We start from the raw sequence: 25,559 nt of genomic DNA, 5'->3' as shown, positions 1-25,559 counted from the left end.
AAAAAAAAAAAAAAAAAAACCCAAAAAAAACAAAAACAAAATTATAAAAAGATGTTTTTGATATGTGTATGTATATATATAAAACAATTATATATGCATATCCATTAAAAAATGTTTGTAGTTACAATAATCATATTTTACAGAGATCTACCCAAAACGGAATAAAACTGTTTATCTTCACTAGTGCTGCGTCTGTCCTGGAATCTTCTGAGGTTTTTCATTTTCAGTGTTTGCAATATTTGTCAAAGGATTCCTTTGTATTTGTTAAGCCTCCCCAAGAAGTTAACATTTTTATTTCCTCTTGTTACATTTATTCCAAAATAGAGCTTAAAGTAGAAACTCTTCTATATTTTTCTTGTTTAAGAAATTTTTTGTAAATAAGTGTGGCTCTTTATTCAGTCATTCGTTTCTTATCCATTTTATGGATAAGAAATGAATGAATATTATCAAGGCATTCTCTTTATAGCCAGATGCCCTTTATGTTACTAACCGTTACATGTTTTTCAAATAATGGATTTTTCATTCCATTCATCTTCAGTAGTGCAGAGCTAGAGGACAATTTGTTGACAGAATTGCCAAAGACATTCAAGCAAGATCGTTGTCAGTGCCGCTGGACTGGCTCCTGTGCAGGACATGAAACTCTGCTTGTGAAGACCTGTTGGGCCAAGCGAAACCGTCAATGGCACCTGTGCCCAGCGTCGCCTTTCTGGCACGTGTAAAGACATTCGAGTGAGATCGTTGCCAGTGCCGTTGGACTGGCTCCTGTGCAGGTGGCACATAAAATACACCATTTTGAGCATGGCCGTTGCCAGTACCACCTGACTGGCCTTCGTGCTGGTGGCACGTAAAAGCACCCACTACATTCTCGGGGTGGTTGGCGTTAGGAAGGGCATCCAACCGTAGAAACTCTGCCAGATCAGATTGGAGCCTGGTGTAGCCATCTGGTTTCACCAGTCCTCAGTCAAATCGTCCAGTCCATGCTAGCATGGAAAGCAGACGTTAAATGATGATGATATATATAAATGTATATGAGAAGATACATGGCTCAATAGTTAGAGCATCAGGTTTCATGAGGTTGGGAGTTTGATTCCTGGATCAGGCTGTACATTGTGTTCTTGAGCAAGATCCATTATTTCATGTTACCACAGTTCAATCAGTTGTAATGCTATTGGCATTTCCACTTGGACACCATCTGTAGCATGGAGAAGGAGTGATTGTTGGCTTCTACAAAAAACCTTGCCTGGACTTGTACCTTGGAAGGGAACTTTCTAGATGCAATCCCTTGGTCATTCATGACTGAAGGGAATCTTTACCCATTACCCTATATAATATATATATTAATTACAGAAGTCCATATATGTATATATGACAGGCTTCCATATAGTTTTTGCCTACTGGAATTCACTGACAAGATATTAGTTGGCCTTGGAATAGAGTCGGAGGCATTCATCCAAAATGCTGTGCAGTGAGACAGAATCCCAAATCTGAGTTTAACTACGCAGCCACATCTGCCACTGTGTGAGATGTCAATTTCATAGCCTACATTTAAGTGATGAAGAAAGTGATGAATGTTACTGAGAAACATTTTATTTATTCTAGCGTAGAATAGTTGGCTGTGAAGGAAGGACGGGTAGCCAACCACCACTTACAAAGCATGCAGAAGAACTACATGGAAAGTTATTGCATTTCTGAACCAGCTCAGCCAGGCTAGTATAATAAAAGCAATATTTTATGTGAAGTATTATCACTGTCAACATGTAGGAATATTTGTAAAAAATTGAATTTAAAGTTAAGGATCTTAAGTTTATCAAAAGAGCAATATTCAGAGGATTTTAAAATGTGGGAAGTTCTTTCACTGAAACAGAATAGCAGGTGTTGAACTTAATGACTTTAATGTACTTTTGGCCTATTAAGGGTTAAAGCAACTTTACAAGGATCACAGTGGTGAGTAGAAAATCATTGCATATTATTTGTTGGTTGGTTAACATCCAAGTAGAGATATTATAAAGCTAGTCATGCAAAGTGTTGTCATCTATCACTATAATGGTATTAGACTATGAAATTGTAAAGTTGGTCAAATGCCAGTAGCATTCTAACTAGGGACAAGATATTTGGATCAACAATTTTTCTTTAGACTTGAATATTGTTTCTGTAACACCCCAGTAAGGTGGAAATGTTATTTGTATGAGTGTAACAAAGCTTCTAAATTCTTGCCCTGGACAGAATTTTGGTGCAATCCACTTGGCATCAAGGAACTTCTTGGATAATCTCTTGTAATATCTGTGTTCTGGAATTGATACTTGAGCTGTCTGAATTACAAGACAAGATTTCTACCATTTGATATCTACCTTCCAGTTTCCAAGAGGAAAGTTTAACATCCATTTTTCCACACTGATATTGGTTTGGGTGGAGAGCATGAAATATCTAAACATTGATGTGTAGGCATATGCACACACACTTTTATAAGCTTCTTGCATTTTCTGTCTACCAGATTCTTTTTTTCAAGGTCAATAAAATAAATACCAATTGAGCCCTGGGGTTGATGTAATTGACTAACCCTTACAAAAAAAATTTCAGACCTTTTGTAGAAAGGATTATTATCAGGCTTTTTGACATCAGCAGTTCTCTAGTACTTATTAACCTTTTAGCATTTAAAGCAGCCGTTTTTGTTAAGGTTATCACAACAAATTTTCTGTAGAAATTATAGCCACTGCTGATTTGTTAGGTTTCATATCCAAATATGTTTAATGTAAACAACAATGCAATGGAAGAATGGGTGTCTATGCTATATTTCAAGTTCTTGTTCCTTCAGCTCCACATCCAAGCCGTTAAACATCTACAACCGCAATGCTCAAACAGCCACCAAATATAACAGTGTAACATGGATATACCAATTTTACATATTGAACACATTCCTAGCAGCTGGTACGCACATATTTATGACTTGTAGGGACACCATATTTATTTATGCAACCATGATATACTACAAAATATATTAAACGCTTTATAGGATACAAAACGTAACAAATCAGTGCTGGTTATTATTTCTATAAAAAAATCCGTAGAGATAACCGTAGCAAGTGATTTAACAACACTGCTAACACAGCATTTAATATACTTTGTAATGTATTGTGGCTGCATAACGAAATACAGTGTTCCTACAAGTCATTAAACCAGCCTAAATATTGTACCTGTTTTGTGCTCAAACCTGCCAGATTTGACACATCCATCGAAATTATGGAGCTACAAGACATGCAATTAATTCAAAACTACGTGAATAAATAAGCATTACATTTGACAGAGTAGTCTGAATGCTAAAGGGTTAAGTAATTAACAAAATGTTTTGTCTTCATGTACTACTGTTTTCCTTACTAAGTTCCATTTTGAATCACTAACTTTAAGAGCCTTCATCAATCTTCAAATCATGTATTTAGTAAAATGAAACAATTTCTGAGTTTGGTTGAGTGAATTGAAAAGAGTTTAAGCAATCCTGAAATTGCACTGGTAATAAATTGATTCCTGAAATCAATTTATGATCAGTGAATGTGATAACCCATCTTAAGAGAGGAAGATGCTGCGTAATAGTTGAAGAGTCTTCATTTTCAGAAAGCAAAGGGAGATAATTTACCTTGCCTTACATTTTGACAGTCAACGACAAATTCCAGTCCTTGTGCCTTTCTTAGAAACAATTACTTAGGATATAAACTTGCAGCCATAACTATCAAGGTCAATTGTTTATTTCTTCTGTTCAATGTTGAATAAACAAATAGCAGTAATATACGGAATTGGATTTCCAGAAGCACGAAGAGCCAAATTGACACCACCAACATAGAACATAAAGAACCACATCACATACCCCAAAGCCTTTGGGTTGACACCTCACTGGTTCTGCAAGTCACTGAGTATCTTCAAATTAAAATTCACTTTTCTGTTCAGTGTTTTTAAATTGTTCGTTAGTTACAGATTAAAATATTCACAGGACTATCAGTTTATATAAGAATAAATAACAGATTCTTACGATGTAAGCAATATACAATTCTTGCTCCGAATAAAAAAAGCTTTTAAAATGGATGGAGAGATCTGATACGATGAACATCTGTCATGTTTGTAGAAAATGTGGGTTGGAGTCCCATGAGCAGCAGCCTAGTTTTTCCATCCAAGAGGATCCTTTTTAACCCTAATATTTACATGCTTAATCTACTTTGAATTTCACAGTTAACCCTTAGCATGCTGTAGGTGCATCATGTCACCATTCAGGGCAGAAGCAAAGGAAATGCAGTGTTTAAGGGTTAAAAGCAATTTACTTCACATCTCTTTCCAAATTCTTAGGACATAAACAATAGATATATATTTAAGTTATCATTAAAAAAAACTCAATAAGCAATTTACTATATTTTCCCTGCTGTCCAAATTTCTGACCTTGAACCAAAATTAGGAATTATCATTAGCAGAAATATTAAAACAAATTTTAGCAATTTAAAACAATTTTATTTACAATGGCTGAAGTATAAAAGCATCAAAACATTTGAACTAACAAGAGAAAAAAAATTATCCAGAAGTTCATTTGTGATTAAGAGTCTCTACAAGAAAAATGGCAGTTGAGTAAAATCACAGAGCTATGAAAGACTCCTCCAGTCTATATATTAAATATGTCAAAACTACAAAAGACGGAGGAAAAGATAAGAATTAAAATACTAAAACTTCATGCAGAAATCAAATTAGGGGAAAAAAAGTGTCAAATATTTTATAGATTTTAAATGTAAATGAGACTAATGAATTTATCATATATATATATGATATATAGATATACAATATGAGATATATATATGTACATATATATATATTTAAAGGAAATATGAAAAGATGTTTTGTTAGTGTACAGGTATTTTAAGATGAATTTCTATATATCTGTAAGATAAGTTAGTAAATATATTATGCACAAGATGTGGGATATTCGATATAGAAACATTTGTTGCTTTTTTTTTTTTTTCATGTTTTCACATTGTGCACATAATACATGTCATGGCTGTTGGGTACAGAGATAGTAGTGAAATGAGTTATGGAGGTAGGATGGGGCAGGGGAACATGCCAAAGCCTAAAAATGAGGAGAGCTAGGTAGTAAATGAGTTAGTATTTCTTCAAACTAATGGTTGATGCCATGAAATTAAAAACGTATATATCTCTCTTTATATATATATATTTATTTTTTTCAGTGGATTTTCCATTGTTTACAATAAGGAAATACCTGAGAATAATGTCGACATCTGACAGCATTGAGAGAAGCATTTGATGAAAAAAAATTTTAAATAATAATTTAAAGAACTAATATCTGATCCTGGTTGGCTTATTGTCATCCAAAGTGTAGAAACAGTGCTTTCCAAGCAGTCTATCCTTGTGAAATCAGCTGACGTCAGAACATTTTGTCTCATTTTTCAGATTTGAAGATTTCAATTAAAATAGTTTGACTGTACATGTTCACGCTTACATGCAAGCCCAAATATTTTCCTGCTAAATGGCTAAAAAATGTTTAACTACATATATATATATATATATAGTGTGTGTGTGTGATTTCATTTTTAGTGAAATAACATTGTGTTGCCATTCTTAAAAGGTTGAAAAGTACTGCTCTAGTATGAGAACCAAGCAAAAGACAACTACAAGCCATTTCTTAACAAATGAAAGAAAGAGACTACTGCATGCACTGGCAGTTCTTAAGAGAAGTAAATGAAAAAACTGAAGTTCTTCTCTGCTGCATCATTATTAATCGTAGCTAATAAAGCAGACATTGTAGACAATGTAAGCTAACAAATAGCAGTCTATCACATCGTACCACTAACCTGCTACCTCCTTCTTATATGAAAAGGCAAACATTTAAAAGAGCACTTTGTACTAGAAAACTAAATTGAGAGCTGAGTAAAACAGTCCAAATTAATTTATTAGTATAATCTGTAAGGTCAACAAGAGTAAAAAAAATATTTTTTTCAAATACTTCCAGCAGCATTCAATATGGAGTGAACTCCAATGAATTAGTTCTAAGTCATGCATTGAGAAAAATAAAATATAAAAAATACCGATTTCAATAAAATGGAGTGGAAACAAAATTTGAATGGAAAAAAAAAAATAATAAATGAAGAAATACTTAATAAAATGTCGTTAATAATTTCTGATGAGAAAAAAGATTTTGTCTTTTTTTTTTATGCAGAAGCAATAAATGTTAGTCTCAACAATGCTGGAAACACTGACCCAATGACTGGGCAGTCAATAGAGATTGACATAAAATGGCAAGAAACGAACATATTAATAAGAATTATTATGTATGGATTAATGTTTTTTTTTTCATCAGCAATCTGGTTTTAATTTCCAGTTGTAGATACTTTTCACACTGTTTGTCTCAACCCCCTTGAAAAAAGGCATGAAAGTCAATTTGTTATAACAACACCCATCCACCCATACCCATGTTTTTGCCTACACAAGAAATCAATGTTTATTACAAGCAAATGATGGACTTTATTTTCAGCTTAAACATCAATATTTCTGTTGAAGCATTATATATATATATACGTATGTGTGTGTGTGCATGTATTTCTTTGTATGCGTATGTCTATGTGCATCCACATTTGTCGTTCTTTCTGAATTCCTCTCTAAATATTTGATGAGTTATTTTTAAAGAAAGTTTAAAATATTTAATATTGTAAAACTGAATGTGATTAACCCATACATGCCAGGTAGAAATGCTCTCTTTTCTGTTTCTTTTCTTTTTTTATAACACTAGTCATAATATGTTCATGCCACTTTATAAAAGCTACATGTTCAAGTTTGTGAGAAATGAAATTGATATAATGTGTGTAGAATTATGTGACCAATGTTTGGAAAATCTCACCGAGAGAAAATAAGAAAAAAAAAAAAAACAATTCCCCCAAATCTCTACAATTTCTGACAGATTAGGATAATGAAACCTGCCCATCAGGATCCATAAAAATTTATAATGCTACACAATTACATGTTTGTTTTTTGGTCTTATTACTGACAACTGTACTTGCTCAGTTGTTTTCGCAGGAAATCATTGTCACTTTTAAGAGTATCTTTCTCTTTCTTGATCTGAGACATATCCTTGAGAACTTTAGCCATTTTCTCTCGCAAGTTTTGGTTCTCACTTTCCAGAAAGTTGGCTCTCAATGCAATTTGATTCTCCTTCACACGGCGTGCGTCACGAGACCGTTTTGCAGCAATGTTGTTCTTTTTGCGCCGTGCCCAATATTTTTCATCTTTTCTGTCAAGAGGTACAAATATCTAAAAGGAATAATAAAAAGAAAATCTTAAATTAAATGCAAAACAAAATTGTCTGTACATAAAAGGTGGTGCCCCAATGTGACTACAGTCAACTGGTTGAAACCACCAAAAGCATAAAAGAATACAAAACTCAATGATATACTTAACTATGAGACTTATAAATCAATAAAAGTTGAATGACAAGGTGGATAAAATATGAGCTACTTCTTCTCTGCTGCCGCATATACTTTAACCCCTCATCCGTGTGGCATAAAGCTGACTCACTCTCCCTCGGTGGCAACCTCGATAGTGCTGGTGATGCAAAAAAAGCACACTGTAAAGTAGTTGGTGTCAGGAAGAGCATCCAGCTGTAGAAACCATGCCAAAGCAGTCACTGGAGCACACTCCGTCCCTATGGCTTACTGAATCCTGTTAAACCATCTAACCCAGGCCAGCATGGAATATGGACAATAAATGATGATAATAATAATGATTATTACTGGATCTGGATGAAGGGACAGTACCTAAAGCCTTCGTTGGCCCTCCCAGATCAGTGAGATTGATGTCATGTTCTTTTAGAAACTTTGTAAATCAACACTAATGGTAAAAATGAGTAGGGAGAGAATTAGAGAGAGAGCTGGAGGTTCTGGACAGACATGGTGCTTCAGTGGAGGTGGTGTAATATAATATTTATAATAACTTCAGCTCCAAGAAGCAGAAGCCATTATTACACTGATGAAAAAGGCAGAGAGAGGAGACTGTACATCTATAGTAAGAGTAATTAATAGGAAAAGCGTCTTCCTCACGTCTACCTTACATCTGTTTCAAGAAATTTCATTTATCGTTATACCAGGATGAATGGATTAGATTACTAAATGATTTATGTGACTTAGTTTAAGCTTACTAATAAAATTGCTTGTTTAATGTGTGATAAAAAAATATGATATATAAAAGATATACTGACTACGAGGTTCCACTTTATTTGGAAAACATTTTAAGGTCGGACTTGTGATACAAATGTTACCACAAAGACAAATTTGGACATTTTATACATATTGATTTTACTGAAAGATGTGTACATGAAGCAATGAAACTCGAGCAGAACTGTTTAACATTTTTCAGTATTAATGTACCTATCTCTGGATTCATGACAAAAAATGCCTATTTTATATCAAAATTAAAACCATCTGTCCTTGGTGACAGTGGAGTTATCATTATTAGCATTATTTTGCATCTGCCTTCCATACTGGCAAGGGTTGGACAGACCATGACAGTTTGAATTAGCACTGGGAACTATTGTTCCTAAAGACTAGATGCTTATATATGTTATCTAGTTTGGTTTCTAAGGCTGGATGCCCTTCTTAATGTCAACCACTTAACAGAGTAAACTGGGAGCATTTTCTGAAGTGACTAACTATCAGAATTAGAGGTACCTCAGTACCGTACACTGTCCCTGCTAATGTAGCTAACCACTTTACTGTGTGAACAGTAGATGGAGAAAATACTGTAAGGCATTTTGTCCAACACTCTACCAATCCACCACCACCCTAAAACCTACAAAAATGTGAATATGAAAAGGTCAACTTACTTTCTTAGATTTTTTGACAAGTGGTTGAGGCTTCAGTTCATCTGATGAGAATTTTCGCTTAGCAGGGTCAAAACCGTTTTTACCTGAAATTTAAAGAAAATCATTAAATAATTAACATATATCAATATATTCAACTGTCCTGGTATTGATAAGGTAAAAAGTTAATCTGTTGTTAATAATCGTGATGCATTTGTGTATATCTAGTGTAGGTACCTCTATAAATCCACTGAGGATAACCTGCAAAGTAATTGCTGAATGATTGGAGGTGTGGAATTAAGAGGACCTTTTAATCTCATTAATGATATGATAACCTCTCTAGTGCTAATGCCATGATAAAATGCATGCAATACACTCTATAAAGTGGTTGCTGTTTGGAAGGACATCTAGCCATAGAAACCAAGCCAAAATTGAAATTGCATGTGCAAGACGTGGTTCTCCAACCCATGTCAGCACAGAAAATGAACACATAATGATGGTGTGCACTAATAACCTTCTTCCTGTTAAATTTATTCACCTGTCAATAGATATTTTCTAAGCTATCCTCTAACATAGTTTGCATTTGGTATTCAGTTGTTTGTGAATGAAGATGATGACGATGATGAAATGTGTGGCAATATTTAGTTGTTTCAGGAATGGTAGTGTAAAATATAGCTTGCTGTTAACATTTAAATCCACACTTCTTTAATATTTTACAATGAAATGCAGAGGAATAACATGCAGTCTTAGTTCTGGATCGTTGCATCTCTAGTTCAGATTGCTCCAAGGTTAAGATTTCCTTTCAACCTTTCAAGATGAATAGCAAAAACACCAGTTCTGTTAGAATACCAATATCAGTTCTGGATCTTTGGGTATTCACGGCACCAACTGCAATGACACTGGTGACAAGTTGTACTGGCCCTTGCCTTTCCCTTAGATGATACTGGTGGCATGAAAATAAGAAATTTGCATGCATAGACAACTGTTGGTCCTCTATGAAAGGCTTTGGCCAGGTTTGTGACCAAAAGAGGAACTTTCAAGGAGCACGGTACCATGAGATATACGGAAAACACGAATAAAACAATCTAAAGAGGCAGATTGTGGAAAGACAAATCATATGTTGGGATTTACGAAAGAGTAACTAAAAATTCTGGGCTTAAAGATATCAAAACTGTGAGGAATAAAATAAGCAGTTGGAAAATCATCTTGAATGATTTCAAGGAATCTCTGTTTCTATCTGGAGACAGTTCTAGAGTTTGATTCCAAGATTTCTTAGAAGATTTTTGCCACTGAGATATTCCTTTTCAAATAAAATTAACATACACAAGGAAAAAGAATTTATTTTTACCTGGAACCTGAGATCTGCCAGGTTTTGGTGGCTCAAATACATCAGAATTACAATTACTATCATCATCATCATCCTCATCCTCATCATCATCATCATCATCCTCATCCTCATCCTCCTCATCTTCTTGATCATCATCTTCTACAAAGAACCGAATGTAAAATGTGTAACAGCTCAGCATATTAATCTGCTGACAATTGAATAAATCAAACAGAATGAGGACACTAATGTAGGCCAGTGTAGTACCAGTGGACACCGACACGTCATTGGTTGGCTTGGATTTGAGTTCAAAAACCTTTAAAAATATACACTCAGCTGGCGACAAGACAAGTTTAAATATTTGATTATTTGATAAAAAAATATATTCCTCATAGAATGACTCAGAAATGACTAACACAAGAACGCAAAAAACTACAGCCTTCACATGATTCTCTTTAACACATTCTATGCTACTCATTATAAATAGTTATGCCACTCATTAGCTATTTTGTGACTATATATCTCATGAAATACATTGTCTGTGTATTTTAATGAAAATAATCAAGAATTTAGAGCGAGGTTGAGGGGTTTAATAAAGTAAACTAACTTTGTTGTTGTTGATATTTGGATATGACTTAGAACAAGAGTCTTATATAAAATTAGAGTGGGACTTTAAACATGAATGATTTCAAATGAGATGTTATCTCTTTTTTTTTTTATGATAGAATCAAGTGGAGTGGTGGTCTCAGATGGGCTGATATTAAAAGGATTCAATGCAAAGAAGAAAAAACATCAACAAACAATAGAAACAGCCTATGGAAGAAATTATTTTACTTGAATAGTAGAGGGTTAGTTACTTAATATTGATGAAGTCTTTTGTTTTTTTCATGTCATCTAACAATAGAAGTGTTTGAACAATCACAACCATTTATGGTGTCAGTATTTGATGTTTTTAAACTTGTACTTAATCACTGTAGACTTAATACACACACACACACACCATCATACAAATACACAAACATTCATGACTGCATCCAAGAGAAACTTGTATGCTTAAATGTTTTAAATCCTTAATCATTGTAAAACTATAAACTCTGAGTAAGGTGGTGCCTCTCTTTTATCTTTTACCTTGCTTTTACAAAAGTCTGTGCTCATCCAACAGTATAATGTTCTTCGTCAGACATAGAGGAGGCACTTACCTCTTCTCATTCTGTTATCATTGCTGATCATTGCCCTCCAGACAAACCCCATATTAAGTTGATAAAATAGAACCAAACAAGAGTGTGATAGACTGGCAATTCTGTAAGAATGTCAGGCTGAATGCCTTGCATTCTGGTTCTTTGTATTCAATTCAACTGTAGCCTTCCTAGGTAGATGACTTAACCCTTTAGCATTCAAACTGGCCATATCCAACCCAAATATTCTATCTGTTTTATGTTTAAATTGGCCAGATTCAGCCTTTCACACCTACCCTACAATATTATCCTAAAAATAAACAGTCATATCATCAAAATCTTAATAAATATAAATTACAATCAACAGAGTAATCTGAATGTTAAAGGATTACTCTATTATCCAGTTTAATGTCATTTACTGGTTCTTTGGATACCTTTTGTGAAGTTCATTCTATCAAAAGTAATCAAGCTAGGTCTCTAGAGGGTGCCTTACCCATTCCCACCAGTCTTGGGGGCTCTGCAATGGATCATGGCAATGCCTTCCCTCCTAGCTTAAAGATAAAAAAGGTACTTTTGCCAAACCTCACTTTCTGAGAGCTGAATTATGGAGAAACTCACCTTCTCCCTAACAATGTTTCCATTTGAAAAAAAACACTGTCATCGTTGTCATCATCATTTAATGTCTATGTTCCACACTGGCATCAGTTGGACATTAATATGTAATTAATTTTCACCATTAAGCATAAACACCCAACTTATTTTCTCAGAGAATCAAAAGTGGTTTCTGGCTCTGCTCTATTTCTTCAGACAAAGATTAAAATAAAATAGTATAAAAATCTTAGACTCACTCAGTAAATAAATAGACTCTGTCTCCTCTACTTTCTACTACTACTACTACTACTACTACTACTACTACTACTACTATAATGGCCTCTGCTTCTCAGCTGGCAGGCCTCATTGCCACTTCCATTCGGCCATTCCTGATCCCCTCATTTTCCCTCCCTTTTTATCATCTGTGTTGTAGCCAATCCCATCCTAAGGTTCTGCATCAATCAATAAACTCAACCCTTTCTTCCCAGAGCTTCAGTTTCCTAGAACTCCCTCCTTGCTCATATTTTTTCTACAGTTGCTGACTTGCAATAATCCAAAAGGAACACTAAAAGTATCAGTCTTCATACAAACCCATTGTATAAGGTAAAAAAAAATACCTGTCCACCTGAATTGGCGAACTCAGTTCATTATTACTGCTTAGCTGACATGAAGACAGCATTAAGTGAAGAAGAACATTCTTTTGACAAGAATTTCACTAAACCAAGAAGAAACATCATGCACATTACCATCAGAATAGGGGGGCTCACCTGGTATTAAGTCATTGTCATCTTGTTTGTAAGCGGTAGAGTCTGAGGAAATGCTGTGAAGATCCTCTTCTTTGACTGAAGAAAAGGAAGAAAAAAATGCAAATATATATTTATAATGAAATGTTGAGAGTGAAGGAGAAACAGCTGATGATTCTAGACATAGAAGCATAGATGTTTATTTCTCAGAGATAAATTAATTTTTTTTTATGACTATATCATTAGACTGGTGGTTCTTAACCAGAGTGGTAGTGCTCTCTGGGTGGAGAGTGAGTTCATGGGGGTGGGGGGTGGACATAAAGGGAGCACAGTGTTTAGAGAAGGGGGAGGATTAGGATTTCCTTCAGTACGTGTGTAATACACATATATCCTAGATTTTTTGCACACTACATCCACCATTATGAACATTACAGCTATTACATAATTCCAAGCTGCCAGAAACAGCTGTCGGGCTTGAATGACTTTACTTTCTCCACTTTTGTTTTCTGTATAGTTTGTACTCCATGTAAATGTCTTTTGCAAATCTATAAATATCAATATGCTTATACATGACTGTTTATCTTCTGAATTATTTTCAGTTTTTGATTGTATCTCTTGATATATATTCCTATATATGTGTATATATATGTATGTAGATTTTATATATCAAATCCAAGCATGTTTATCTGCATCACCCCCTCTATCTCTCTCTCTCTCTCTCTCTCTCTCTCTCTCTCTCTCTCTCTCTCTCTCTCTATCCATTCATCCATACATAAATATTCAGGCATGCTGTGCAGTCAAGAAACCACATGGTTTCAGGTTCAATCCCACCACATGGCACAGAGCTGCCAAAGTCTTCCACTACAACAGCCCTGGGCCAACCAAAGCCTTGTGAGGGGATTTGGTAGATGGAAAATGAAAAGAAACCTGTCATATGTATATATAACTATATAAAAGTGTATGTATTAGTGTCTTCTTGCCTTGACACAATGTGCTAGTTGTAAACATGTCCAGTCATAGGGAAATGTTGCCTTGGAAACAGATAAGGGATAGCAACATGAAGATAGAAAATTTGCCTCAAAGAATCCCATCCAATCCACAGGGAGAGGGGGATGAGAAGAGGAGGGAGGGGAGAGGGAAAGAGTAAGAGGAAGGGAGAGAGACATTTTCTTACATTCTCCCCTCAAGTAAATGTCTCATGGATATTTGCATGAACTAATGTCTCCTTTGTTAAATCTTTTTATAGAAAAAACTAACGAAAGTGAGGACTTTTACATTATGAAATTATAATGGATCTTGGACCTCATCAGCCATGTTTCTGTTCACTCATAATGCCATGTCTTACATATTTTTTTATCCTGACAAAGATTTTTTTTTTGAAAATGTGTTTAAAATGTAAGTATTTTGTATACCTGGTTTAAATATTTCCTTTATAGGTAAAATCACAACCCCTCTTAATGCCTAGTACTTTCCAAAAGGCTCCAACATCCAAGTTAAGAAACTACAAATTCACCAGAAAATATTCTGTTGAAGAACAGAGAGAGGTGGGAGGGGGGAGAGAAGAGAGGGAGGGAGACAGAGTTCAGGTTGAAGCATGTTGGGGATAAGAATAAGAAAGAGGAATAAAGATTTCCCTATTATTATTTTGTATGCAGTTCGGCTCAAACATGTGAGATTCGGGCGGTTGCAGAGAAATAAACTTAAATGCGTTTATCTTTAATTTGAAAAGTTTATGAGAGTTATCGCCCATGAAATAGACTGACTCTTTAGTGTGAAATCACGTTATTTCTGATGTGGTTTTTGCTGTTAGGAAAGTCAAATAGAAGAGACATACAGCAGGAAAACACACTTTATATGAAATTTAAACAAGATTTGTATTACTCAAAATAAAAAAAGAAAAAGAAAAAAGAAAACATGACAATAGGTAAAATCAACAGAAGGAATATATTTCTAATGATGGATAAATATGAATATATTGCAAAAATTAACAATTTATTCAACAACAAAAAATAAATTTATAAGGATTCAGAAATATAATGCCACCAAATTATAATTTTAACTAATTAAGTTACTAAAAGACAAACAAGACCTCCTTATTTCTTCAAAATTCAAGGAGAATTCACCCAACTAAAAATCTATGGAATAGCAAACAAAAAACGTCTCTCTCACATATAAATAAATACACACAGAACAATTTGGAACAATCTCAGTCATGGCTGTGTGGTTAAGAAGCTTGTATTGCAAGCATGTGGTTTCATGTTCAATGCCACTGTGCAGTACCTTGGGTAAATGTCTTTTAATATAATTCCAGGCCATAATCAATGTTGCTATTGTTCACAAAATGTGAATCAAAATAAATAGACATGTGAACACTTGATGTATAAAAATAAGTCAAGTACAAACCTTTGAAGTTGACTTGCTCAGGCGACTGTACAAAACTGTCCAATGAAACATCTGATGCAGTATTTTTGTCATTACTGTCTAATGAATCATTCACCGGATCAAGAGGGATACCATTCTCCACTAGGAATTCATCAAGATCCATGTACTCCAGTTTAAAATCAGCACCACTGGATTTCTCCCAAAGGTTTGGTCCCAGAAACGCAGACAAGTTATTCTGTTCATCATCACTGTATTTAGAACTTTCTTCTTTTACTGAAAATAAATCAAAAGAATGAATAAATAAATCATAATGAATTGATAAAGAGTTTGATATCAAAGACAAAAATAAGCAGAAATAAGTATCTTCTAACAATTAACCATCAAAGGATAACGTTGAATGACTGTAACCAATTTTTGTAATCAAAGAAAATCTGCTCAATACACATACAAGAATAAACTGATGGCACTATGGTGAAGTTTTATATCATGGAACTGAAGACCTGCCAGTGGCACGTATTGCAAAAGGTGAAAGCAGGTCTTATTTCAAAAAGTTGGTTTCTATTTTGTTTGTTCAACATCTATTTTCCATGTTAGCATGGATTAGACAAAGAGGTTTTTGGGGCAGGATTTTTATAGCTGGATAATCTTCCTGTCACCAACAACGAGCTGAAAGTTGACACGAAATGTCAACAACCATCACTGGTAGCAACCCATCTAAAAATAGTGATGTCAATGCTTGTAGCTGTAGCTCAGTACAGATTGTAGACACTCAATACACACCCACACACACATGATGGGCTTCTTTCAAACAAATTCTCTCACAAGGTATTGAATGGCCCAGGGTTATAGAAGACACTTGGAAGCATTCACGCATACAGAGCTTCTTTCTCTTTCTTTCTACCAAATTTCCTCACAAGATACTGGATGATCCAGGTCTATAGCAGAAGACACTTGCCCAAGGTGTTGCACAGTGGGATTGATCCAAAGACCCATGGTTAAGAAACAAACTTCTCAACCACACAACCACTCCTGTGTCTCAGAACCAATTTTAATTATGGCTTTAATTAAAAACTAATAACAACTGAACACTAATCACATCTTAACATACATCATTTTTGCCTTGATTAACACAAGATCAGAAATTACATAACACTTAAATATTTCAAGGAGCCATAAACGTTATGGTAGGTTTTGTACCTGAAGCTTTCTCCTTCTTCTTAAATATTAATTTCTATTGATTAGATATCGGGCCAAGATTTTAAGGAGAGAGGATAAAGTTGATTGAATAAATTCATGTATGTTATTGGTACTTTTGTAAGAAAATCAATCAGTGAGTTTTGACCGAAACCACCAAAGGATGAACCTAAATTCAGTTTAATACTCTGGTATTTTAACTGAGACTAGAGAAGGATGAACTTAATTTAAATACTGTTAGATAATACAGCTTGATGCCCTTCGTACTGACAAATAAATGTATACAGCCAGGTGATTATACTAAGGTTCAGTCACTTTGTCTAAATCAAAAATTAAATTTTCTATTGGAATACAGAAAACCTGAAAAACAATCAATTTAAACAAGACATTAATAAAAGATTTTGAAAAGTACTGAGTTTGGTAATAAAACTTGTATGAATTCAATACAGAAAAATCATATTGAACTCAAATATCTATTTTATATATATTTTTTAATGTGGTTTAGAGTAGATTATTGGAATGAAGAAAGGGAGGAGTCATCCCCAAACTGCAAGGCCTGAAATCTCATAACAGTAAGATCTACTACAAGCACACAAAGGGCCAAATAATAAAGTGGGTCCATGGATTAAGCCTGCAATCCTGTGAACTTTCAATAGTGACAGAATTAAGGAATATGATAAAGTCTCATGCTAAAATGGTCATGAATTCTGTAGCACTCTGCTATTAAGGATGTGTTACTGTTCTCACTGCTCAATCAGACAAAATGGTTCCAGAAATTTATACAAAGCTTGAAATAATATGAAATCTTGTATTTTATCCACCCACTTTCACTTGAAGAAATGGTTTAAAAGATAAAAGTACAAATCAACTGGCCCTGCTACTTAACCTATGACTGGAACAATCCACTGACCACCATTTTTAGGCCAGAAAAAGCCAAATATTTTCAAGAATTTATATACTTTTTTCATTGTCTGAGATTCTGATATTTCATTCAAAATTTTTTAAAAAACTGCATTCTTACTGTTTTGGCATCTCCTAGATCCAGTTTTCTTTAGAGTAGAAGCATCAATAAGGTTTTGTCTACAAAGAGTTAATATTCTGTACTAACATCTTAGTGCTATTATGTTACATATTACATAATTTTTTTTTTTTTGGGGGGGGGGAAGAGCAGTGCTTATGACCCTTTATGATTTTTAAATGGTCCTCAGTTTCATGGGAGGAGAGTAGGAAGTTATCCTTTCACTGGAGATCTGGCTCAAATGCTTACAACAGAGTAAACTCCACTAAAAGTACGCAAGGGCTAAGCAGTGAGTGACAAATTATGTCTACCATCCCAAGGACACAATGCAAAGAGCCATAGAAATACCAAAAGGCATTTAACCCATTCCTCTAACAATTTCATCAACCCAACAGTCTGGTCTTTTACTTTAGTTACCCTTAAAGTAATGAAAGGCTAAGTGAATTTTGATGGGATTCAAACTCAAAAACCACAGACAGCTACTACCTACATATCCCATGCCACAAAGAATGGGGGGGGGGGGGTATGCATCCTATTCTCTGCAGCCATGTTGTTACCTGTATAGTGATTTAAATACTAACTCCCTACCGCTGGTACTGTGGTTTCTATTAAACATTTTCAAAGAATAACAAATCTCACTCACACATTGTCTTTCCCATTCTTTTCTAATTCCCCTTCTCATTCCCCTTCTAATTCCCCTTCTCATTCATTATTTCTACTGTTTAACCCTTTTGATATATTTTCACATGTATAATCTGATTTTATTCTTTTTTTTTATGTGGAAGCATGAATGCATACACATCATCAAAATCCAGGTGATCATATCAAAGTAATTGCAAATATCAAGAAGTTCATTTCTTGTCTTAATTTAGTATTTCAACTCCTCCCCAAATACAAATGCAGGTTTAATCCTTCTCTCATTCAGGATTCAAATCAACTGGCATTTTACCATCTCAATGTTACCCCCCCTCTCTCCTTCTCTGAAGCCATCACAACAATTCTAGTATTACTCCATCTATTCTAATAAAACTCTTACAATGGCCAAATTATGTTATATCCAAAGTAACATACACCACAATTACATCTTTAATTTCAAAGTTTCGGCTCTGATCACCTGAGGCACAATTCCTACACAGCCTCAGATTGACCAAAGCCTTGTGAAACCTTGTGGAAGCATGTTTGCAGGACTGATTCTGTTCTTGTGGGGTAGATTTAATGCATTTCCTGGTTTAACACCATTATCCTAGATGTCTTCAGTGGAGTAAACTCTAACTGAAGCATTATGAGCAGCTCTCTGGTCTGGGGATAATCTTCACCCCAGATTCCCTTAAAACTGTCATGGCTACAACCCTTCTCTCTCAGGCTAAGGCATGCATGCGCACACACATCAACTTCATATACCTAATGATAAGGACTACAAGATGAAACTGATATCATTGGTGCACCAATACACTTGAAACAATAATGGTTTGAACTAACTAAACAAGGCCTGCAAACATCAAAAGCATAACCCTTCACACAGGCCAAACCAAAACAAAAGAAATAAAGTTTTTACAGTAAATGCATAACTCAAAACAAAATTTTTCTCAGAAGGCAGCGTTTATAATGGAGTCCCGCTGCCACCTTCATCATCATCATCAATATCATAACAATTCTATTTTATGTCCACTTTTCCAGTGCACCACTTGTGATGGTCTTTTCATCTTCTTTATAAGGTCCAGCATTGTGTAATATTTCTTCACTCATCTATCATTCTTCATACATCACATATTTATAGCAGTGAAGTGAGTCACACAAAAGGCAGAAAACCAACCAGTCTTCAGAGGAGAATAAGATTACAAAAAACAAAAAAAAGTATTCAAAATGTTTACAGCTGGACATAGAAATCAAACACACACTTCTCTTCAAACAAAAAAATAAAATATTAACACAATGTTAAATGTTTTCAATACTAAGACCAAATAACAGTCTTATAATATTACTAGCACCATTAATTATCATTATCAATGTTTTCTGAGGCTCAAGTCCCCAGTATTTGATTAGTATTTTATTTTATGACCCCTGGAAGGATTGAAAAACAAAGTCCACATTGGTGGGATTTGAACTCAGATAGTAAAGCAATGAGACTAAATACAGCAAAATATTCTGTTGACTACTCTACAGACTCTGCCACCATTATACTTATATTTGGTGGTCATTAACCTGCAGTTAATCCAAAATAAATACACCTGGCAGTCAGTCACCTGTAGTTAATCCCAACCAGTCAAAATTTCCGTGTATTAAGTGACTTCATCCTGTCCACAAACTAACAAAGAAACCTATATATGGTCGTGTCTGACATGCTAAAAAGAGCTGCAAAATTCACACAAATCACAATCTATTATTTTCACAACAGAAAGACACATTAGACAATGTAGTCTTTGATGCAGAAGAATGTGCAAAAGTCACTTTCCAATTTAATAAAAAGAAAATACTCCATTCGCTCATGTTTACTGCAAGAAATTTAATAAAAAAAACATCAAAGCCAAAACAATTAGGAGAAAGCAGCATGATACTAGAGTGTAAGTGTAATATATGTGTATATATATATGTGTGTGTGTGTGTATATATGTATGTATATATCTAGGGCATCTAGCAACTGAAAATTCACTTCAACAAATTCTGTCTAACCTGCATGGTAAAACGATCATTAAAACAATGAAATGGTATGTGTGTATGTATATACATGAGAGTGTGTATGTGTGTATCATCATCATCATCATCATCATTTAGCAACTGTGTTCCATACTGGCATGGGTTTGACACACACACACACACACATTTATGTTAATGAGACTTAGGTACCAAAAACGGGTGTTGGGTTGCTTTCTATTAGAGACTGCACTGTACTCAAGTAAATATGGTAGATGACTTTTAATTATAATTTATTTTACTTTGTTTTGGTAAGAAGCATTTCATGGAAATCTGAGAGATTTCTTTTTTACTATTAATCATGGAGAAATACACAACCAAAATACAGGATAAAAATTGTATTTTATTTATTTATTTAGAGAGAAATCCCAATACAAAATGATTTCTGCTCAACTCTGTACAAAATGACAAGTGGTTTACAACTGGAATTCTTTTCACTTGAAGACTTGTTCAATCACGGCTGAGCTGAGACTAAACAATAATTTTGCCTACATTCGCTATTACAGCCTGCTTCCATTATTCAAGAGTATATGGAATACAAAAGATATATGTAATATATCCTGATTGATACCATGAACCCCAAATAGCTAAATACTGTACGAGAAAGGGTACAGCAACGACTGCAATACACTTGTGTCTAAACCCTCCGTCCCATGACTAAACACTGCATGATAACAAGTCCAACAAGGCCCTAAAATGGACTTAAGGTACCCCAGCAAGATAAACATTGCATATATAAAGAGTACAGCATGACCCCTGCTCCTCAACAAGTTATGTAACCCACATGGCTAAATAATGCATGGTAATGAGCAGAGCAAGACCCCCACAGTAGACTGCAAGTTGAAACACCAAAAGTGAAGGGCTTTATTTAGTTTTCTTTTATTCCTTCACTGTTTAAATCATTGAACTGTAGCCATGCTGGAGGATCATCTTCAAAGACTTCAGTCAACCATATCAATTACAGTACTTATTCCAGTCTGGTATTCATTTTTATTAATCTCCATTTACCAAATGCTCTTCTCCTCTTATCACCCCTCTCCCCCCTCTCTCTCTTCCCAATGCCTTCTTCACTGACCAGCCACCTTTTTTTTATCCTCTCTATTTCTCCAATATTTCTCTTCTCATACTCACCCTCTTTCCCTCCCTGACTCTCCAATACCACTCTTATTCTCTCTATCTCACCAATATCCTTACTGCCTACTTTTCTAGTATCTCTCTCTTCTCTCACCAACATTTTTATCCTCTCTCTCTCTCTCTCTCTCTCTCTGTGTAACACCCTTATCTTCTCCTGTGACCAGTTTGCTTTCTCTGTCTCTCCCTCTCTAATACTCCTCTTCTCTGACCAACATTCTTACCCTCTCAGCTTCTCTGATTACTCCCCTACCCTTTCCCTCTCTCTTCAGTATTGTTATTTCGATATTGGAGAGAGAATGTCAGAGTATTTGTTGAGAAATGTAGACACACAAATAGGTTAATCAGCTGTTTATCACAAAATTGCCTGCAATCTTGATCAACAAACTCGTTTGTTCCTTTTTGTAATTCCTTACTGATCAACTGATGTATTTGACATACATTACCTCACATGGTACTATAAGACTTAAAAAATAAAAAAAAACATGCTCACGTGTGCACACACAATATAAATAACCACAAAATCTTGTAATACAAGATTAACCATGAGATTAACTGTTTAGAAGTGATAGAGCACCTTATTAGCAATGATGACCTTTGGATAGACATATACATAAAAATTCTGCATCCACCACCATCATCATCAATGTTGTAGGAGGCTAATAATAATATAATCCTTTTTAAATCACAAACAGTGCTTATCTATGGTTTCTGGTGTAGGAAATGGACACTAGATGAATCTGGTGACGTTTCTTCTCTGAAAGGAATTGAACCCCAGTTCTGCAAGTCAATAAAAAGCTCATATAATATTATATTGTTAATGCTACTTACAGCAATGGCCATCTCAAAGAAGGAAAGGCACACTAAATAATGATGTTGTTAAATATATATATACATATCAATTAACTGAATGACAAGGGGACAGGAATCGCATAACCAACTTCATTGTTTTACAGCTGTTTTTGCAATAAGAATCAATGTACTCAGAGCTGAGTGCTTGTGTATCATTTTATAGCTTCCTCAGAGCCTTTAAATATATATGATTTATTTCATAACAGTTTGATTTGGTTCCTTACAACTTACGTTTTCTAGGCTTATCCGTTGAACCTTATTCATCAGGCCCAGAGCCAGGCGTTATGAGTTAGGTTTGATGTATGAACCTACAAAACTTAAAGATGCATGGAATCAAATCAAACTGTTATTCAAGTGTGTTGAATGTCATTTTCTTTTACTTGTATTCAAAACATTTCCCCTGTACATACATGCACGCACTAACATGGTAAATAAAGAGGATAGTCATGGCTGAAATGCATTTGATCTGCTCAGTCATGGCTGACCTGGGGTTAAATGATAATGGCCACTACTAGAAGTACTTAAAACTGATGAGGAGGCCTCAACATAGTCACCTGACATGCTATAAATAACAGCCAAAATCTCCCACAAATTATATCCTGATACACTAATTAAGGAAGAAGCACATTAGATAATATTATTGACATGGCAGATGTACCCCTTTGGACTACTGACAGGGCAACTCTTTTTGGTACGAATGATACAGTAGCTCAAACTTTTGGTACAAATGATTTAGCAGTATAATCATTTTGTTGTTAAAACTATTTATCATGTAGTTACACTAGGTGTAGTTTTTGGTAGTAGCCAATACAAAAATGAGTATTACTTACCATCATCATCATCATCATCCTCATCATCATCATCATCATCCTCATCCTCATCCTTACCTACCATCAACACTGGTTATCATCAACTCCTTCTCCTCCTCCTACTACTCATCATCATCAACATCATCAAAAATATATTCAATATATACCCTATTGTCAATCAAATTTTATTTATTGGTTACCATTCAGTCACCCATGGCAACAGTGTCTTTTATGTAGGACCACAGAGGAATATAACATTTCATATTGCTTGCAGATCTAAAGAAAAATTCTACAGACTTACAACCTAAGAGGATTTACAGTAATCCTTAATGAAGTATATCCTTAATTTGGCACTACAAACAGCAAAAATAAAATAAAAAAACAAAACAGATGAACCAATGAGTAAACCACTACTAGGTCACTTGAAAATGCTAGAAATAGCAAACAAATCTGTTTCAAATTGCACATTACCCTCTTGAAAATGGGGAAGAATATATTGGATATTGCAGTCCTAAATAACTCTAAAAAGACAGGATGGTTCTGGCTGGAACACCTTTGATAACAGGTCTGCTCAATCAGAGCTGGCTCAGGGTTAAACAACTACAACAAGAACAACACCAAAGTAAATAACCTAACAAAAATATGTTGTTGTAATTAAGATGGGACACAATAAAAAAGTCTTCTTAACACTAATTCTGGGTAATTTTTTTTTACCCATCCAACAAATCAAACAATACCATGTTTTCAACGACCAATTGAAGCAACTAAATGGTTTAACTGACATTCAGATGTGGAATTTCTGAAAGATTCTCTGCTGTTTTGATAATAAAACTGTATAGAACTGATTAACAAAAAAAAAAAAAAAAAAAAAAAAAAAAAAAATTAAACTTGAAAATATACAAAACAGAAGAACAAAGTGCATGAATTTGCAAAATAGTTTTCTCCCAATGACAAGCAAATTAAAAATAGATTCTTGGAAATGCAGTGGTGCATGGTATGAAAGAACAAAAATTTGGACAATTACTATTGCTTTTTTGATGTGTTTCTCTTTTTTTTTATATGGAATAACTGACATTGAAACAATACAGCTTACAGAGCTACACATAGAATTGACGATAGATTACTGAGGTTTGGTATGGATTGGTAAACATTACAGTAGTGGATAGACATGCTATTAAAGACAGCTATACAAAAAGGACATCAGTCTATCTTCTAAATGTGTTGGAAGTCAGCAGTGAGCATCAAGTGAACATCAGGGAAGAGTTAGAGCTGAAAATTTATCTTCATTATAAATTAAAAGAGAGAGACAAATGATAGGAAGTAGATGCTACTACACAGATGGGGTTTGGATGATAAGACAATATTCTGAAAGTTTGGTGCACTAACATTGGCCTTTATGTGGTTGAACCTACCTATAGTTGATCGAATCCCAGGATAGCAGGTAGTACCATGTCTATTAAGGGACTCTCTCATGCAGTTCCTCCGAGCGACTGTCCCGTCCGTCTTTACCGGGTAATGCCAGTTAAATGTGTGGTTATTGCCATTATTGCTGCTTGCGGTTGGGGGTAAAGACTTTGAGATCGATGACGGAATGGCCGACTGACCAGTTGAATAGTTTGAAGAATGATTAAAGTTCTGATGATTGAAAGACCCAAGCGGTAATTGAGGTTTTGCATATCGGAAAGACGATTGTAAAAGAGTATATGTAGCACAAGAATTATAAGAAGACATCTTAATCAAAGAGACAATGACTCTAAACAAATCAGGATTTTGTTTGTTTGTGTTTTTACTTCTTTTTTTCTTTTTTTCTGTTGGTTCAGTCTGATTTTGAATCGAGACTTCAAAAATAATCAGTGAAAAATCAGTCCCATGGAATTAAAATGTGACAGGGGTGAGTGTAAACTGGGGAAATCGGGAGGTTTTCAGGTTGTTTTTTTTTCTTGTTTGACGTTTTATTTAATTTGTTCCAAATTTTAATTTCAAATTATTTCCATTTGTATGCATTTGTAAATATATCATGGTAAATGTTAGATGAATCTTCCCATTTTTTTCAGTCAAAATTTGGAAATATGTTGAAGTTTACATCTTTTTCATTTTTTTTTTTTAAATTAAAGAGATTTAATAAAGGCAACAGGAAAATGCCAAGGGAGATAATTCGTGAGTTTGTAGTTCCACCTAGTGGTGATCTAGAGTAATATGGAAATGTCCATAAGGAGTTGTTGAAGATTCAGAGAAGACAGAGAAAATAATTTGTCGACAGACCATCATAATGGCAGTGTAGTAGTTAATGAGATGCTATAGTCTCCGGCTTTATTTTAGGCAAGTGAGACGCAACCTGTCAAGAGAAGACAAGCGAAAAGTCACATCAAAACATGCAAAAATGGGGAGGAAAAAAAGAGGATAAGCAACAGAGAGAGAGAGAGAGAGAGAGAGAGAGAGAGGGAGAGACAATCAGTAAAAATGTTATCAGTAAGATGAGAACGGTAAGAAGTTCTTTAAAAATAGGAAATGAGAGTAAATTTTAAAATACGACGATAGATCTTTAATAATGAAATGTAGAAAAGACTATACGAAAAAAATCTCGTTTAAGATTAGTGGATACAAATTTCCTTTTAGATTATATGAATGGTTAAGGAATAAAGCATTTTTTCTTTTAATTTTTATTTCCTGCAGCAAAAGAGATGACTTTTTGGATGTGTCCATGTTCAGGATGCTAGCAGAAGATTTCTCACAGCTTCCAGGTAAATTAAATTTTCCTAAACAATTCAATGCCTATTGACTTAGGTTACTTAAAAATTATGGAAGCCCAATATCAA

The 25,559-nt window shown here is 34.6% G+C and overlaps 1 protein-coding gene across 2 annotated transcripts; it reads right to left on the bottom strand.

Annotated features, from left to right (window-relative positions):
• Positions 1–4,466: 4,466 nt before the first annotated feature.
• Positions 4,467–25,078, bottom strand: LOC106873604 (thyrotroph embryonic factor). 2 transcript variants are annotated; one of them, XM_014921042.2, is made up of 6 exons: positions 24,156–25,078; positions 15,070–15,321; positions 12,691–12,765; positions 10,182–10,319; positions 8,858–8,940; positions 4,467–7,290 (listed from the first exon to the last, which is right to left on the bottom strand). In XM_014921042.2, the coding sequence occupies exons 1-6, from the start codon at positions 24,472–24,474 to the stop codon at positions 7,021–7,023; spliced, it is 1,137 nt and encodes a 378-aa protein (XP_014776528.1). In that variant the 5' UTR covers positions 24,475–25,078; the 3' UTR covers positions 4,467–7,020. The 2 variants fall into 2 exon arrangements, with proteins under 2 accessions (XP_014776528.1, XP_014776529.1); XM_014921043.2 differs by lacking the exon at positions 10,182–10,319.
• Positions 25,079–25,559: the final 481 nt, after the last annotated feature.

The sequence above is a fragment of the Octopus bimaculoides genome, chromosome 6 (assembly GCF_001194135.2).
Source record: "Octopus bimaculoides isolate UCB-OBI-ISO-001 chromosome 6, ASM119413v2, whole genome shotgun sequence".
NCBI classification, from domain to species: domain Eukaryota; kingdom Metazoa; phylum Mollusca; class Cephalopoda; order Octopoda; family Octopodidae; genus Octopus; species Octopus bimaculoides.
This window is presented reverse-complemented; position numbering and strand designations above follow the sequence as displayed.

Bases quoted from the DNA above. Each gene is read 5' to 3' on its own strand.
- LOC106873604 (XM_014921042.2), bottom strand. From the start codon at position 24,474: ATGTCTTCTTATAATTCTTGTGCTACATATACTCTTTTACAATCGTCT. The intron at 15,322-24,155 runs GTAGGTTCAACC...ATTTATTTTCAG, and splicing joins TGGGATTCGATCAACTATAG to TAAAAGAAGAAAGTTCTAAA. The intron at 8,941-10,181 runs GTAAAAATAAAT...TTTAAATTTCAG, and splicing joins TGGCAGATCTCAGGTTCCAG to GTAAAAACGGTTTTGACCCT.